The sequence below is a fragment of the Microtus oregoni genome, unplaced genomic scaffold, assembly GCF_018167655.1.
Source record: "Microtus oregoni isolate MIOR12 unplaced genomic scaffold, Mior012 000040F_ref0000088, whole genome shotgun sequence".
Taxonomy (NCBI): domain Eukaryota; kingdom Metazoa; phylum Chordata; class Mammalia; order Rodentia; family Cricetidae; genus Microtus; species Microtus oregoni.
Window position 1 is genome coordinate 946977 of NW_024543207.1, and position 18021 is coordinate 964997.

An 18021-nucleotide genomic window follows, 5' to 3' on the forward strand; every position below is an offset into this window, starting at 1 on the left:
TACTACAAGATTTCTGAACACCCAACACTTACTTCTAGGATCAAGTACATGGCTTTTCTTGGGGGAAAGCCATGCCTGGGCCATATAGCCTTCTGGGACAGCAGACACAAGGCTTATTCCTGCTCAGCAGCCCAAGCATCATTTCCAGAAGACTGGGGAAATGCAACACAGGCAAGAACATTCATAAAGGTCACACACTGCTGCAATAATCCAGCGTGCAGTCTGCCTGCATCTCAGCCTATCTGCAGAGTGGGCACTTACTTCTTTCTGCTGTTAATGTCTTTCTACAGAACCAGACGAGTTCTCTGACAAGTTAGAGACAAATAAATAAATAAATAAGTAAATAAATAAAGGATTAGCCATTATGGTGTTGAATTATGAGAGATACAGAGAATGGAACTGAGGCACATGCCACTTACCTATGAGTGCCAGATGTCTCCTATAGAAAGGGTCTGCTGTCCAACAAAGCAACAGGTTCTATGCCCTTAGGCCTTACCTGCAAGGTCTCTACAGAGATCTGTCCATGGTATATAGCTTGTGGCTGGCACAAGCGCTAAGTAATAGAACTATGCCACTGGAAACCCACAACACAAGGAAGAAATAGAACCACTCTGAACTGTTGACTCTCCGTGGAGGATGTTCCATGCACATATATTATGCTGTGGCACTGGCCTGGCACACCTGAATCCCAGAGAGCTGCAGCTGGAGGTCCCTGACAATGAGCCACAGGTGACTGCTAACTTTGCCCCTCAGCCACATTTAGGAGAGTTCTACAGTGCCAGGAAGAATACAGCTGCAAAAAAATTCTACAAGTCTGTCCAGTTACTTTATCAGAAAGCTAAAAGCTACTTTATTTAGATACATCATCTCTCTGGAATGAACGGTACAGTGATATTTACCGATGAACATACACATGCCAAGGGCTGGCTGTAGAGTGTAGATTTGCAGGTGTGGAGGGCAAGAATGGGTTCATCTTCGCAGTGTCCATTCCCCCAGGGGATGCTGACCCTGTAGGAAGCATTAAGAGATGTAAGGAGTTCTGAGCTTTGAAATGACTTCTTAATTCTATACTGCTGAAGAAAACAAGAATGCAAATATCAAATAGGAGAGATAAGTTAAAAGAAAAGAGTTTACTGGCTTAAATATGTGTTTTTAAAATTTCATGTTAAATTAGTTCTTTCAGAGTACTGATGACTAATGTAAAAACCTGTCATAGAGACAGGAACCAGCACTAATGGCTTCTGAACTACTGCCAAGAAACTGAGGAGTATGAGGTTTTGTGTTTGCCCTCACCACACGTATCTACACAAACATCTCATGTATGTTCTCTTCTGAGAGCAGACTTAGTGCCAAAAAGCTAGATGAGCACTTGCCTGCACACTGCCTCTGCAGCAGGCCAGAAATGCTGATGGGCTGCCTGGGTAGTCCAGTCCATGAGCCACTAATGCTGGGAGAAGGCCCTTGTGCTGCTCTGCTGGACAGCTGTGACGCTGGAGCTGGTGATCGTTCCTTGAAGGGCATCTGCAATGGTGGGACTCTAAAAATAAATTAAACAAAAGCATTCACAAATCTTCATATTTCTGGTAACATAGTCATCCAAGCACTGACTACTGTGTGGCCTTAAAGGTCATCTGTTTATGAAAAATGTATTCTGAGTACTCAGGATAAATAAGGCCTGCTCTAGACTGAGAAGGTGGTGACCAGGACCACACAGAAGGCTGCCCTTGTTCTGTTAGCTACCCTAAGGTCTTGCTGTACAGACGCAGACCAAAGAGGCATTTTCACTTTCCTTAGGGTCCACGACAATGAGTAGCTGAACAGAAACAAAGGGCCAGGATCTTTAAAACTTCATGATCTTCTCTGTCACCACAGTTGGCTTCAGCCCGTATTTACCTGTCCCTGGAAGCTACCTCACTCCACATTCCCCAATCCCTTCTAGCAACTCTAGGCAATTCTAGCAACGTCTTACCATGTGGTACCATCTTGCCTCTTCAGGTCAGCCTGTAGCTCCCTACGCATCCTTTAGTCACCAAGGGCTCCGGGTTTCATTCTCAGCATTCTGAAGGTCATGAACGCTTCCTTGGCAAGCTGGTCCAGACAATGTTTTTTACTATGGCCTCAAGTGGAGTCTTGACTCACGTGTGCTGCCCAGGCTCACCTTACAGGCTGTACTCAGCATGCTGTTATCATCAACTGACTGGATTCCCCTTCTAATCTCTAGTTTTTCTAGATTTTATGGGTTTTGGACATCCTGAAACCTTGCAGTTCTTGGGGACACTGTTCATCCTGAGGTAGCTAACTTCTATAACTCATGAACAGCTTGCTTGTGGGCACACTTCTCACAAGCAAACCTACTTGCCTACAAATTCCTCTTCAAATTCACACACACCAACCTTTCTCTTGCCTGTACATCCTGGATAGGTGGGGACTGTCAGTGAGTCCAGGGTCCACAGAGTTATCCAGAATGAACAATCAACATTTCTTGCCTTCCACAGAAAGCACAGAACAAGTTTATTTTCACTTTTCCCTGCCCTTTCTTCAAAAATCTCTAGATAGCCATCTCTGTTGCCATCTTACCACAGATGATTCAAATACAGCGAGGGTATTCAGCAACATACTTGCCCTGTCTGTATAACCATGTAGTTTAGAGGAGTCAGTAACAACATAATATACCACCAACCAGGGGACTCAAAAGCCAGTAGAGATAAGGGAAGGTTGGAGCTTCAGGGTGAGCCAACTTCAAGCAAGAGCAGATAAAGTCCTCAGGGTGGGTAAAACTTCTTGTCAGGCACTTTAACCATCAGACAAATGCCCAGAACCTCAGGACCCAAGAGTCAGACAGTTACATGGACTAGGCCATATGCTTACTGCAGCTGGGTGAGCTGGAGGTGAACAGTAAAATGCAGACTTGATGTGGCATTGTAGGATGTTCAAGGGAAGCAGCTGAAGGAGCAGGGCTTGCCTTCTTGAGGCTGGCCTTTGAATGCTCAGAATGTGTGAGAGAGACACTGGGAGCTGCCTACCTATCCATGGAGAAAGGTGTGGGTGAATGAGAGGTATGTCCTTAGAGCTGGCATACTATAGCCATAGGCCAAGCCAGCCTGTCTCTGCTTCTGTGAAGTATCTTATGGGGCACAGTCAACTTCTGTTCCTCCACCTACAGTCCTCTTACAAAGGCAGAGCTGAGGAACTGCATGAGAAGCAAGATTATTTACCTCTTGGCTATTACAGGAAACCTTTGTGACCCAAGCTTACTCCTTTAAGGAGTTATTTTGTGCTGTGGGACAATGGTTTTACCCTGTAAAGATTTGTTTCTTGTACTTGTTTAATAAAATGCTGACTGGCCAGTAGGTAGGCAGGAAGTATAGGTGGGATGGCCAGGCAGGAAGTATAGGTAGGGTGAAGAGAGCAGGAGAATTCTAGGAAGAGGAAAGATTCAGTCTGCAATCGTGACCCAGCCACAGAGGAAACAATAGGAGAATGCCTCGTGGATAAAGGTACCAAGCCACATGGCTAACATAGACAAGAATAATGGGCTAGTTTAAGATGTAAGTATTAATTATACCTGAGCTACTAGGCCAACCAGTTTATAATTAATATGGACCTCTGAGTATTTATTTGGAACTAAATGGATGTGGGACCTGGTGGGACAGAAACCTCAGTCAGCAATTGTGCAGCCATTATGTAGTTCTTTTTGAGGTGTCTAAGTTATACCTTGGATTAAAAAACAAAAACACAAACTATAAAGTGAAGCATATAATACCACATTCTCCAAACATGGACACATAGATTAAAAGGCAATCTGTCAGTTTAAACACTGGCTGGAGGTTTTGTTTGGCTTATGTTTTACCCTAACGAGGACCTGCCTGATAGCCGTCGTCGTCTTCATGCTTGCATGGCTGGGTGTTAAGTTGAGATGCTGGGGTCCCCAGCAGGAGACACTGCCTGTGGAGGGAATAGAACACACTGTGTGGTACCAGTACCAGACCATACCTGCTGTTGCTTCTCTGCAGGTGTGGTCACGTCTTCATTAGGAGACCAGTATCAGATGGCATGTGCACCCAGAGATCACCTCTGACTCTAGGTAGCCCTCTGAGCGTGACTATTGACTCACCATGTACCCAAATCCTTCCCACTGCCACAGACGGAAGATGTTTCTTGTGTTCTATTTTTCACCTATGCCCTTTTTCAACTTGGAGATAATGTGAACAATTCAAATAATTTGGCAGCTTGATGCCAGTAGTTGAGACCAGAACCAACCAGGGTAGCTGAGTTGTGAGCCATAGTGTCTGATCTGCTGGCCAGTAGTTAGTCAGTAAGGGCCACACATACATGGTACGTAGGTGTTCAGTCAGTGACTACCAGGTAGCCACATATTAAGGCCTGGAAAGAACCTGTAGGAGAATGCTCCATTTAAATTGAAAAAGAATGTACATTCTGCTATTGTCAAGTCATGTCTGTATATGCTTTTTTTTAATAAGTTATTTGGCTAAACTTCTTCTAGTCTTCTAACTTCTCAGCAATTACATATTCAGTGATTTTTCAATTATAGAGAATAGTATACTGAAATACCCAAACTATAATCTTTGGTTTTCTCTTTAATTCATCATATATTCATTTGGGTTTGTTGTCTACAAACAGTAATTGCTTTAGCTTTCTAGTAAATATTTGGCATCATAAAATGTAGAAGGAGAGAGCTGCTTGTTGGTTCTCGGCCGCCTGGCTAGCTTAGACCCAAGATAATTACACAGAAACTGTATTAATTAAATCACTGCTTGGCCCATTTGTCACGAATTAGGTTGACACGATAAATAACCAGGCCAGCTTTATGGTTATAAGGGGGAACTCATGCTACAAGAGTGGAAGGTCCGATTTCCTATCTCTCAGGCGGGAGTCGCACAGAGAGAGAGAGAGAGAGAGAGAGAGAGAGAGAGAGAGAGAGAGAGAGAGAGAGCAAGCGAGAGAGTACATCTGGTTCCTCCCACCTGGGCTCCAGGTAGCCATATCTTAACTAGATATGATTGGTTGACAGAGTTTTCCCATCACCCATTAGCTCTAGCTTCTTATTGGCTAACTCTTACATATTAACTCTACCCATTTCTATTAATCTGTGCATCACAATGAGGTCGTGACCTACCAGCAAAGTTTCAGCACATTTGTCTCCTTCACGGCTCCATGGCTTCCCTCTGATTCTGCCCTTCTTTCTCCCAGCATACAGCCTAGCTTTCACTGCCTAGTTCTGTTCTCCGCTGCCATAGCCTCAAAGCAGTTCTTTATTCATTAACCAATAAAAACAACACATAGACAGAATGACCTCCCACACTAAGAAAATGTCTCTTTGTTACTAGTGATATTGTTATCTTAAAACTTACTTTGTCTACTATGAATAAAAACCACTCTAGTTCCTTTCCAGTTGCTGTTTGCATGATGTCTTCTCTGTCAGTTTTCCTTCACCTATTTGTGTGGTCTATATTAATTATAGACAGAATGTAGGTACAATTTTCATGCCAGTCTGACAATCTCTGCTTTTTTGCTAGAGCATTTAGTCCATTCCACTGAAGGGAACTTTTGATGTAGTTGTATTTGGGTCAACACACACACACATTGATAATGGGAGACTTCAATACCCCACTCTCATTAATGGACAAATAATTCATACAAAAGAGACATGTCAGAGTTAACAGATGCTAAGAACCAAATGGACCTAACAGATATCTACAGAACGTTTCACTCAAACACAAAAGAATAGATCTTATTCTCAGCACTCCATGGAACATACTCCAAAACTGATTACATCTTTGGTCACAAAGCAAGTTTCAACAGATACAGTTTTTAACCCCCTGCATCCTATCAGGCCACCACGGATTAAAGCTAGATTTCAACAACAGAAACAACAGAAAGCCGATGAACTCATCGAAACTGAACAACTCTCTACTAAATGACTACTGCATCAAAGCAGAAATAAAGAATTTAAAGAATTCTTAGATTTCAATGAAAATGAAGGTACAACACACCCAAACTATAGGACACGATGAAAGTGGTGCTAAGAGAAAAGTTCATTGCACTAACTACATGAAGAAACTGGAGAGATCTGATACTAGCAACTTAACAGCAAACCTAAAAGCTCTAGAACAAAAAGAAGCAAGTGCACCCAAGAGGAGTAGATGTCAGGAAATAATCAAACTGAAGGCTGAAATCAATAAAATAGGAACAAAGAGAACAATACAAAGAATCAATGAAACAAAGATTTGATTATTTGAGAACATCACCAAGATAAACAAACCATTATCCAAACTAACTAAAAGACAGAAAATATTCAAATCAGAAAAATTAGAAATGAAAAGGGGGACATATCATCAGACACTGAGGAAATCCAAGAAATCTTTAGGTTTTACTTTAAAAATCTGTACTCCATAAAACTGGAAAATCTAAAAGAATTGGATAATTTTCTTGATAGATATCACTCATCAATGTTAAATCAAGAACAGATAAATAAATAGAACAGATAAATTTAAATAGAACTACAGTGAAATAGAAGGAGTCATTAAAAGTCTTCCAACTCCCCCCCCCCAAAAGCCCAGGTCAGATGGTTTTAGTGCAGAATTCTACCAGACTTTCAAAGAAGAGCTTACACTGAAACTCCTCAGATTATTTCACAAAACAGAAACAGATGTTTAAATTGTTTAAATTTAGTTTAAATTGTTAGTTCAAATTAAACTAATTTTATGAGGTAACAGTCATTCAAAAATCCAAAACACAAAGGTTCAACAAAAATAGAGACCAACTGCCCTCACGAATATAGGTGTAAAAATACTCAATAAAATACACATCAAGAAGATCATCCACTATGATCAAGTAGGCTTCATCCCAGAGATGCAGGGATGGTTCAACATATGAAAATCAGTCAATTTAATTCACCATATAAGCAAACAGAAAGGAAAAAAACCCACATGATCATCTCATTAGATGCTGAAAAAGCCTTTGACAAAATTGAACACCTCTTCATCTTAGAGAATTTAGAGACAAAAGGAACATACCTAAACATAATAAAGGCAATTTACAGCAAGCTGATAGCAAACATAAATTAAATTGAGAGAAACTCAAAGCAATTTCACTAAAATCAGGAACATGATAAGGTTGTTCACTCTCTCCATATCTATTCAATACAGTATTTGAAGATGAAGCTGGGGAGGTAGGACAAACTGAAGGAGATTAAGAGGATACAAATTGGAAAGAAAGAAGTAAAAGCATAATTATTTGCAAATGATATGACAGACTCCAAAAATTCTACCAGGGAATTCCTACAACCGATAAACACCTTCAGTGAAGTGGCTGGTTACAAAATTAATTATTAAAAAATACGCCACAAAGAAACACCTGACCTGAGCTAATGGGAGTTCACTCTCTGGCCTGACAGCGGAGAACCTGCATATGCCCAAGCTAGGTCCTCTGAACGTCGGTGACAGTTGTGTGGCTGTGGCAATCTGTGTGGTCACTGGCAGTGTGACCAGGATTTATCCCTAGTGCTTGAACTGTTTTTTTTTTTTTTGGGGGGCCCATTCTCTTTGGAGGGATTCCTTACTGAGTCTAGGTGGGGAGGGCCTTGGTCCTGCCTGAAAGTGATGTGCCAGACTTTGTTGACTCCCCATGGGAAGCCTCACCCTTTCTGAGGAGTGGATGGGGAGTGGAATGGGTGGAAGGTGGAGGGAATGAGAGGAAGGAAGGGAGAGGGAACTGGGATTTGTATATAAAATGAGAAAAGATTGTTTTACAAAAATAAATAAAAAGAAGAAAACCTCAGTAGATCCATAAATAGCAAGAGCTTAGAAAGAAATCAGGGAAACAACACTCTTCATAACAGTCACAAAAAATTTAAAATATTTTGGGGTAATGTGTTGGGGGAGGCTGCTTGTTCATTTGCTGCCCAGAACCACATAGAAACTATATTATTTAAAACACTGCTTGGCCAATCACTTAAGCATATTGCTAGCTAGCTCTTATATCTTTGGTTAACCCATTTCTATTATTTTATATTTTACCAGGAGGCTCATGGCCTACTGGCAAGGTTCTAGCTGGTGGACTGCGTCTTTTTCCTCTGGTGACTCCATAGCTTCTCCTTGACTCCGCCTTCTTTCTCCCAGCATTCAGTTTGGTTTTGCAGCCTAGTTCTACTCTGCCGTATCACAGGCCAAAGCAGTTTCTTTGTTTATTAACCAATAAAAGCAACTCATTGGCAGAAGGACTTCCCACATCAGTAATTCAGTGACATTTGAACTGTATTTTAATAAATAGATTGCCTAAAAATCTGAGAGTAAAACAGTCTCATTGGTTAGCCTTACAGACCAGATTGTGGTAATGCACCTTTAATCCCAGTAGCCATAATGGCATGCTCCTTTAATCTCAGTAGCCATAATGACACGCACCTTTAATCCTAGTAGCCACACTAGTTGCCATAGCAACTTGGCAATGCACGCCTTTAATCCCTGCCTTAGAGAGAAATATAAGACGGGGGAAGACAGCTCTCACACACAGTCTCCTTTTGAGATTCTTGGAGGCAGGACTGCCATTTCAGACTGAGGTCAAGGTAAGAGCCTTCGAATCTTCAGGTTGAACCCCAATTTCTGACCCTGAGCTTTTATTAATGGTGCTTTAGAGTAACTCTAACCAAGTAAGTGAAAGACTTGTATGATTAAAAACTTGAAATCTTTGAAGAAAGAAATTGAAGAAGATATCAGAAGATGGAAAGATTTCTTATGCTCATGGATTGGTTAGGATTAACATAGTTAAAAATGGCCATCCTTCCAAAAGCAATCTACAGATTCAATGCAAGCCCCATAAAAATTCCAACACAATTCTTTTTTTCATTCTTTTTTGTATTATTATGATTTTATTACTTTAAAAAAATGCGAATCCAAATTCTTACTCCCTCCCCTGTTCCCACTCCCTCCACACACTCTCCCCCCACCCTCTCCAATCCTAAGAGAGGGAATATTTTTCATTCTAAATACTAACATTATTCTTTCTTGAATAAGCAAATATAAATATCTGCTTTTTGTAACATAAAGATTCCAAAACATGTGAACATAGCCACAATTTTCAAATAAGAAAAAAATAAATATTTTGTAGTCTACTTCATATGTAGTTATAAACTAACATTGCAATTTGTTGTGGTAACAAGCAGGCATTCTTTCTTAGTGGACATTATGTTTACCAACAGCAGTCTAATTGCATCTATAATTATTCATTTACAAATGAGATTCTTATATGTTTTTCTTACCATTATTTCTTTTGCTATTAGTTCCAAACCTAGAATCACACATATTCAGTATGTGTTTCACAATTCTTTACAGACCTTGAAATAACAATACTTAACTTCATACAAAAAACCAAAAACCCAGGATAGCTAAAACAATCCTGTACGATAAAAGAACTTCCAAAGGTATCACCAGCCCTGATTTTAAGCTGTATTACAGAGCTATAGTAATAAAAACAGCACGGTATTCGCATAAAAACAGACAGGTTAATCAATGGTATCCAATCAAAGACCCAGACTTAAATCCACATACTTATGGACACTGATTTTTGATAAAGAAGCCAGAAATACACAATAAAAAAGAAAACATCTTTAGCAAATGGTGCTGGTCTAACTAAGTATCAGTCATGTAGAAAAATGCAAATAGATCCATATATATCACCCTGTACAAAATTCAAGTCCAAGTGGACCAAAGGACTCAAAATAAAATCAGATACACTGAACCTAATTGGAGAGTAATTTTTGACCTACAATCTGTCCTGCCTTCACAAGATGAGTTGGAGTAATGGTGGTGCAAAACTTGTGGGAGTGGTCAACCAATGACTGGTCTAACTCGAGGTCCACACCACCAGAGTGAGTTCATGCCTAACATTGCCTGGATCGCCAGAAATCAGAGGCTGGACCATTCAGAGACCCAGGATATAAGATGACTGGTAAAAGGCAAACAAAACAACAACAACAACAACAACAATGAAATGATCACTAATGATATTCTGCTTTACTTACAGATGGGGGCCTAGCCCAGTTGTCATCAGAGAGGTGTCATTCAGCAACTGATGGGAGCAGATACAGAGATTCACAGACAAAGGATTGTAGGAGCCAGAGGGGTTGAGGACATCATGAGAACACAGCCCACAGAATCAACTAAGCAGGGGACACAGAGATGAAGCAACAATCATGGAAACTGTAAGAGTCTGAGCTAGGTTTTCTGCATATGTGTTATGGTTGTGTAGCTGGGTGTTCCTGTGGGACTCCAAACAGTGGGAGTGGGATATGTCTCTGACTCTTCTGCACGTCCTTAGAACTGTTTCCTCCTACTAGGTTGCCTTGGGCAGTCTTAAGGGTTTGTGCCTAGTCCTATTGTGACTTGTTATGTCATGTTCAGTTGATATCCCTGGGAGGCCTGATCTTTTTTTTTCTTTTTATGAAGAGTAACAGAAGAGTGGATCAGGGGATGGGGAGGCAGTTGGGGGAGGAACTGGCAGGAGTGGAGGGAGGGGAAACTATGATTGGGATGCAATGTATAAGAGAATAATTAAAAAAAGACTCCTTCCTGGTATCACAGTTGCCTTGAATTAAAGACTGTCAGTCAAACAGCTAGTTGAACTACCCTTATGATAGCACTGACTGTCCCAAACACTCCATGGATGCCTTGTGGTAGCTACATGACAACTAGAGCTGCTTGCTGCTGAAGCACAGATCCAGCTCTTGAAGATGCATACCATTGCCACAATGATTTCAAACAGCAGTGCTAGACTCTGCTATCACAAATTTCAGTGAAATTTTCATCCAAGCTAGAGGAACGTGTATCCCCTGTTGATCTAACAGAGAGACTTTGACTGTATAAAATGGACAATACTATAATTGGTGAATGCAGCATGCCATTTACATAGTGGCTGTGCTGTGGGAACTCCTTCAACCAATAACCAATAGCTTTTAAGATGCAGGCCCAGTTTGGGCGTGGTCTCATGTACTATAAATTTAGATGAAAAGCGTGAGCTTTTCCCTTGGCTGCTGGACTCAGTTCCAGTTCCCTACTCATGCAGAGGACTGATAATCACTGCTTTTCCTGTAAGCCTACCCCTAAATAAATAAATCTTTATTATACTCCATTCTGGGCTAGCGTGGGGCCATTTTATTTTAAACTGCAACAGATTGGTGTCCAACATGGAGCCTGAGTTCACACCATTACTGGGACCTGCCCAGAAAGTCTGCAGCCTTCTCCCACCCCCACCCAATGCTGATCCTTACCAGTAAGCCAAAACCCTGTGCTAATACATAGATTAATAGAAATGGGTTAATTTAAGATATAAAAGTTAGCTAGGAGTATGCCTGAGTCATTGGCCAAGCAGTGTTGTAATTAATATAGTTTCTGTGTCATTATTTGGGTCTGGACAGCCAGGAAATGAACAAACAGTCTCTGCCTATATGGCTGTTACTGTTGCAAACCTTTTTGTGGCTATATAAGCAGGTTGTTCAACACACTTCTGAAGCCAGCTTGGAGATATGTTCTTATGCTGTATCTGGCTATTGAAATATTAAGCCCAATAAAAGTCTTCTCTCAAGTATTTTCATCTACTTTAGATTTTCATAATTAATTTAGCAGGATGAGATGGTTAACATTAAGATGGAAGTAGCAGCAGTGGTAAGAGTAATAACTGTAGAAGTGATTTCAGTAGGAACCACAGCAGCAGTGAAGTAGTGGACAGAGTTATGGCAACAGTGACCGCTACAGGAGTGATAGTGGCAAGAGCCATAACAGTAACTATAATGCAAACAGTAGCAGAAGCAGAAGCAGAAGTGTCAACAACATGCGTCTATGGGCCTTCCAGGAATCCCTGCCCTGCCCAAAAGTAAAGGATCTGGTGGCTGTGGGCATCATGGGATGGTCTTTCTACCTGATGTGCCACTGATTCAAAGTTGTCTGATCTGGAATCACAGATCTCTCATGTGAGAAACATGAATGCTGACTACACCCTGTGGTCCACGTCTGGGATGTATTTCACTTTTGCTATATGACTGTCACTCTGCTCTGAAAATGCAGCCTTGTGCTCCCTGGGGTCTAGTGGTGGCAGTGATAGTGGCAACAGCAATGAGAGGCAACTGAAGTGTTGTGGAGATTGGCCAAGCCCCAAAGCCAAAGGTCTCAGACATCCTAGGCCTGAAATCTGGGAAATTCTGGCATCTTAGACACTGAAGCTGTAGTGTTAGCCACTGTCAAGGGCTGGGGAATCCTAACTATGATTGTTCAAAACAAAAAAAAGATAATAATAGTGGGTAATAGAGTGAATACTTGTGAGCTATTATTTATGGATAATTTACATTACATTGGTATAGTTTTTGTATATTGATACAAGTTCAAATTATATTTGTTATTTTTGTTTACATTATTTGTACACCTATGCAAAGTTATTCTGTCAGAATGTATATTTGCACGTTTTTACCTTTGGTTAGAACATTTTGTATATTGATACAACTTTTAGGATATATTTTCATATTGTATTATATATTACTCCTACCTCTGATCAAGATACTTATACACTGTTTACATTTTGAGGTCATTGTCCTCATTTGTTGCACATTTGTTTACAGATTATTTAATAATCTGACATGAAGTTTTAGTCTTTAAGTTATACAGGTATTAATTATTATAGGTCATTTTTGTTGTACATATAGTCAGATCAATTAGGTTCTTTAGATACACAGAAATTGTATTCTGTCTAGATAGATAATCTTCAACCACTTCAAGGATCTGTGGAACATGGCATTTAAATAACGTAGGGTTCTGTTGACATGAAACATGATTGCTTCTGACAGCACCAATATATTCCTGAGAGACTGTTGAGCACCAAAGACACTCCACTTAGAGCTTGTTTTCTTCTAGGCAAAACTGGCCTTTGGGCAAGGAACTGACAATGCCTCAACCACTGACAAGATACATGATATCCGAAAATGGGTAAGCAAGACTGTCAAATCTTGCCAAAACAGGGTAAGATGGTTTTGAAAAATTTCCTGCCTCTAAAAATGGTCTGTCAGTTATACTAGGCCTAAGTCAAAGCTGGTTGTCTCATTGTTGCAAAATGAGACTTTGGGTGTTTGCTCAGGTAGCTAATTGTGTGGTGCCCCCCCCTCATATATTGCTCGCTTTGGAAGCTACTTGATTGTACTTCCTGCCTGCTCAAGTAATATTATCTCCCTTCTTAGGTCTTCTATGGGGTTGAAGATTAAATAGTCGTAGTTACTATCCTCTTATGATCTAGCTAAGCCATTTCCAATATAAGACTTAGACTCCATAGGATAGAATGTTTATTAAAACATTTAGCATATGTTCCTTGTTTAATATTATGTTGGTTGTAATTCTAGTTATACTTGCTATCTGTTCCTAGTGTATATAGTTTTGTATTGGGTTTGGAACTCTCTTATTTAAACAAAAGGGGGTGGTGCTGTGTGAGCATATTCTGCTCCTTCAGCCAATAGCCTTTAAGATACCAGCCCACTCAGTCATAGTCTCTTATACTGTAAAAGCAGCAGTAAACGTGCAACACTCTCTTGCTTCTGTCTCCCACTTCCAGCTGCTAGACTCTGTTCCTGTTCGCGCAGAGGACTGTTGTCTAGGATAGTAATCTGTAAGTTTTCCCCTTAAATAAATAACCCTTTTATTATTCATAATTCTGAATTGGTGTGGGATTGTTTTGTGACTTATGTCATCATTCTAGGTCTATATAATCACTATAACACTTGTTACCCAACACTGAGAATACCAGTGAGGTCTGCACATAAATCATAATACTACAGAATGCCACCTGCTCCTGCCTGCAGCCTGGCTGAAGAAGCCAAGGGTTATAAAAGTTGTCAAAGGTTAGTACTGGCAGAACTTTTCCTCATTTACCCACTATTTCCATCCAGGTAGAGCAAAGGACACCAAACAGTGGCTGGTAACATTTTATGAGCCATGTTAACTGTTCCTTCCCTTCCCTCCCCTCCCCTCCCTTCCCTTCCCTCCCCTCCCCTCCCCTCCCCTCCCTCCCCTCCTCTTCCCTTCCCATCTCTTCTGTTCTCCTTCTCCCCCTCGTCTCTCCTGCTCCCCCCTTTCTCTCTCTCTGTGTGCACCTAGAGCTCAGGGGTTAATGTTAGGTGTCTTCCTCTGTCATTCTCTACTTTAGTCTTTGAGATATAAAGTTGCCAATTGCCAAATCTGAAACTTGTCATTTCAGCTGGACTGGCTGGCTAGTGAACTTCACTGCCATCTCTCAGGACAAGGATGTGCACTGTTGTATCAGGTTTTTAACACGGGTACCTGGGGAAGTGAACTCAGGTCCTCATGCTTTCACACCAAGCACTTTATTCACTGAGTTTTCTCTTTCCAGGATAGAGCAGGCAGAATGGCCATGGGCTCTATACTTCTTAGGAGAACTGTCAGGAGGCTATAGGTTTTGGAATTTTTATCTGTTAGCTAACAAGAGCTCCCACACCCAGAGCAGGAGGAGGGCTGTGGATATTAGGGAGCCCACATGACAAGAATCAGGGTCTGGAAGGATCACTGGACAAGAGCCACCAGGGCAATGAACTAGCAACCCAAGTCAATTATTAGCAAATAAAGAGGCAAAACAACTTTTGATTAAACTACAAGGAGACAGTAAAACAAGACTAGCATTTTTCCCCATGGTGCATGATCCCAAGAGCTTTTCCTAATATGGTTCAAAATATCTCTGCTGTGGTAAACCCCAAATCTCCCAGCCAGCTGGTGGATGGGCAGCCCTTAAGTAGGTAAGTACTGACAACTTTGGTGAAATATGCCTTTCAGGGAAAATACCCTTGTTTTTCATTGATTTAAAGTAAGATCACAGGAAATTTTACTTACCCATGCGTCCATCCTGAGGTGGACTAATCAGAGAGATTCTTGAAGGGCCTGCTGTCATCTCAGGCTATATAGGCAAAAGAAAACAGCCAGTGAAATGTCCAAACTGCCGCTTGTGAGGGTCCAATTCTGTTCATCAGGACAGATGTCTTTGGAGCTCTAGCTCTGTAGTCCTGACACTTATGACAAAACCACCTGTTTACTGGATGATAGCCTCATAGACTGAGATAGAACAGGGAAGGACAGAGGATCACTTCTGTTCTCCCTGGCCCTGAAATAGTAAATGATGCGGGACCCCACTAAATTCCTTTAGGAATATCAGGAGAGGAAAGGACAATTAAAATCCCAAATGATCTGGTTGGAGCTGCCTAGGCTGAACCCTCCTTCTTGGGCCCCCTTTTTCCTGAGACTCTAGGAGCACAGGTAATGTTACTGTCCTTGCTTGACTCAGAGAAGACTTCTGCCTTGCAAAGTTTAAAATGTTTACTAACTGCCCTCTTTCCAGATGTCTGTCTATGTGTTGTCTAACACTTCTCTTTGGAGTTTCACTCACTGAATTCTGTCCCCCCCTCCCCCAGCTGCAATGTATCAACTGTGCCTGCTATCTTCTGTATCTCTAGCTCACCCCAACCGCTTGGAGGCTAAAGAAACCTGAAGCAGAATGACCTGCCCCTGCCCCCCATAAGGGTCCCTCTTCACCATTAATATGGAGATCTGGAGAACCACCAGTACATGCACAACAACCCTGAAACAAGGCCTCCGGCAGAAGGTAGAAGCAGATGTCTAGCCTCTAAGGAGCTGAGAGATGCAGCAGGGATCTGTGAGCTTCTGGGCAGTCTGAGGTAGAGAGCAAGGGAGAGTGGGAAATTGCCCACAGTAGAGTAGGTGTACACTGGAGGAAGTAAGCACGCACAGGAGGTAAGCTGAGCAGGGAGGTGGCAGTCTGTCTTTGTGTCAACTGCAAAGGACCTTAAGTATCTTCTCCTCAAGGCATGAATAACTTCTCATTCCCTGCTAAAGTCCTACCTATCTACTCTGAAATCTAGATTCCTTTACAAGCAGGTTCAGGAGATTCTCTTAGAAATGGACATGACTTCTGATTAACAAGTCCACATACTGGTATCTACCTTGGAGGACTATTAGGAGAATGGTCCTCATTTAAAAAGCACTTAAAGATGTGCTAGCAGGCAGGCAGCTCTATTAAAGGCCCTTGAAACAACACAGTAATAAATTCACACCAAAGAAAGAGTGTCATTACAGTGTATGCAGTCTCTCTCCTTTGCTTGATTCTTCTGGTTACAGCCCACCTGGTGATACCCCAGCCTTGTGAAACATCTCTGAGCGCCTCATGTTTGAGCAATATGGCACGCATAGAATCCAGTTCTGCCTGAACTGGGGCATTCCTAGGTTTGGTTTCACTTCCACTGTTTCTGTTTTTCTCCAATTTACAGTTGTGGCTTTGTTTTTTAACCCTTACATGTCTGGACCACTTGTTTTTAGTGCTGATAGGGTTGTTTATAATAAGCACTTCTTTCTTGATTATGGTCAAGGGAAGGTGAAATACAGGGCTCCAAGTCCTGCCACTTTTACTAACAATGCAAGGGACCCTGTTGCCCTTATCATAGGCCTGGCCATAAGGACAGAAGGGAATGTTCTTGTTTCTAATCACAACCCATCCATTAACTCTGGTGTTAACACAGTAAAGTGGTGTGGGATTGTCCCCCTGTATGCTGTGAGTATGCTTTATTACCACTGGTTAATGAAGAAGCTGCTTTGGCCTATGGTAGGGCACAATACAGATGGGTGGAAAATCCAAGCAGAGAAGGAGAAAGAAGGAGGGGTGAGGGAGATGCCAGAAGCTGTTGGAGAAGCAAGATGTGAGGTAACAGTCACAAGCCTCGTGGTAAAATATGAAATAAAAGAAATGGATTAACTTAAGTTGTAGGTGCTAGTTAATAATAAGCCTGGGTTAGTAGGCCAAACAGTATGTATTTAATGTTAAGCCTTGGAGTGGTTATTCAGGAACTGGTGGGCACGAGAGAAACCTCAGTTACAGTAAAAACCTTTGCTAGAGACCACCATGTGCCTTGAGCAATGTGGCAGCCCAGGTATACTTACCTTTCTTGCTTGAGGAGTTGGGTCAATTTCCATTGATTCTATTCTGTTAAACAGTGAAACATGCTAATGAGACTGAAAATTTACTGTAATTTAAAAACATAAATTTAAATATCCTTGTATGTAATAAGTCAGAGCAAATTTCCAAGTCCTTTCATGGGGTTGTCAGGGTGTGTATAGGTATAAGTTTGCTTCTTCCTATGTATTCTACTGGGTGTTCATTGACTGCAAATTAGGCATAATTTCTCCAGAGCAGAGCTACAGCCCCCACATTTGTCTTAGTTCTTCAACTGCTGCCTAGTACTACTGACTAGACCCCTATGAACAGGAACATTCACTGACTGCTGTTAATATATGATTAGCCCACATGTTACAGAATTCATTAGTCAAAAAGAAGACAGAGAAACATCAGTTTGATTTATTTTCAATTTGGCCTTTACCTAGCCTGGTTAAATGATGGTAGTGACCTCAGAGCAAGGGACACCCTTTCTTAACTACTTCAGCAGGAGTCCAGGATGGCTCATTATCTCAGCCTACATATACAGTTGCTCCAACATCTATTTAAATTTAATTTTCCTGGACGGGGATGTCACCTCAAGAGTTTTCCAGATCCCTACCTTCCTCTTTGTTTTCACTGTCTTCTATCTGGATGTTCTACATAATATTCTCTTTGTGACAACTCCCTATAGGGCGGCTAGAGACAGTCTACTTGACTGGTAACTTCACAACCCACAAGAAAGCACAGATGTGACAACTTCCCAATCACAGGAGAATCTCCTGGAACTCACATCTACTTGCTGCAGACCCATCAACTAAACCCATAAAAAAAATCATGTTTAGAGAATACGATGGGCCCATTAAAGGCACATGCCCATGGTGATTCCCTCCTTATGCCTAATTCTATTTCAGACTCATGAGGAGCAAGGATGGAAACTGCTTTCCCAAATCAGGTTTTAGGGCTAAAAATGGCATAATGAATGTGTACTTTCCAAGGGATAGCCAGAGTTTCCCAAGG

At 41.4% G+C, this 18021-nt stretch overlaps 1 protein-coding gene across 1 annotated transcript in view; it reads right to left on the reverse strand.

The window, feature by feature from the left end:
- Nucleotides 1–895: 895 nt before the first annotated feature.
- Nucleotides 896–18021, reverse strand: part of Rnf212 (ring finger protein 212) — a 40569-nt gene continuing 23443 nt past the window's right edge. The window contains exons 8-12 of the mRNA XM_041632244.1: nucleotides 17010–17052; nucleotides 14895–14958; nucleotides 3867–3945; nucleotides 1374–1537; nucleotides 896–1008 (exon numbers count right to left, since the gene is read on the reverse strand). Coding sequence (XP_041488178.1) covers nucleotides 896–1008; nucleotides 1374–1537; nucleotides 3867–3945; nucleotides 14895–14958; nucleotides 17010–17052 — 463 coding nt within the window. The remainder of the gene's footprint in view (nucleotides 1009–1373; nucleotides 1538–3866; nucleotides 3946–14894; nucleotides 14959–17009; nucleotides 17053–18021) is intronic.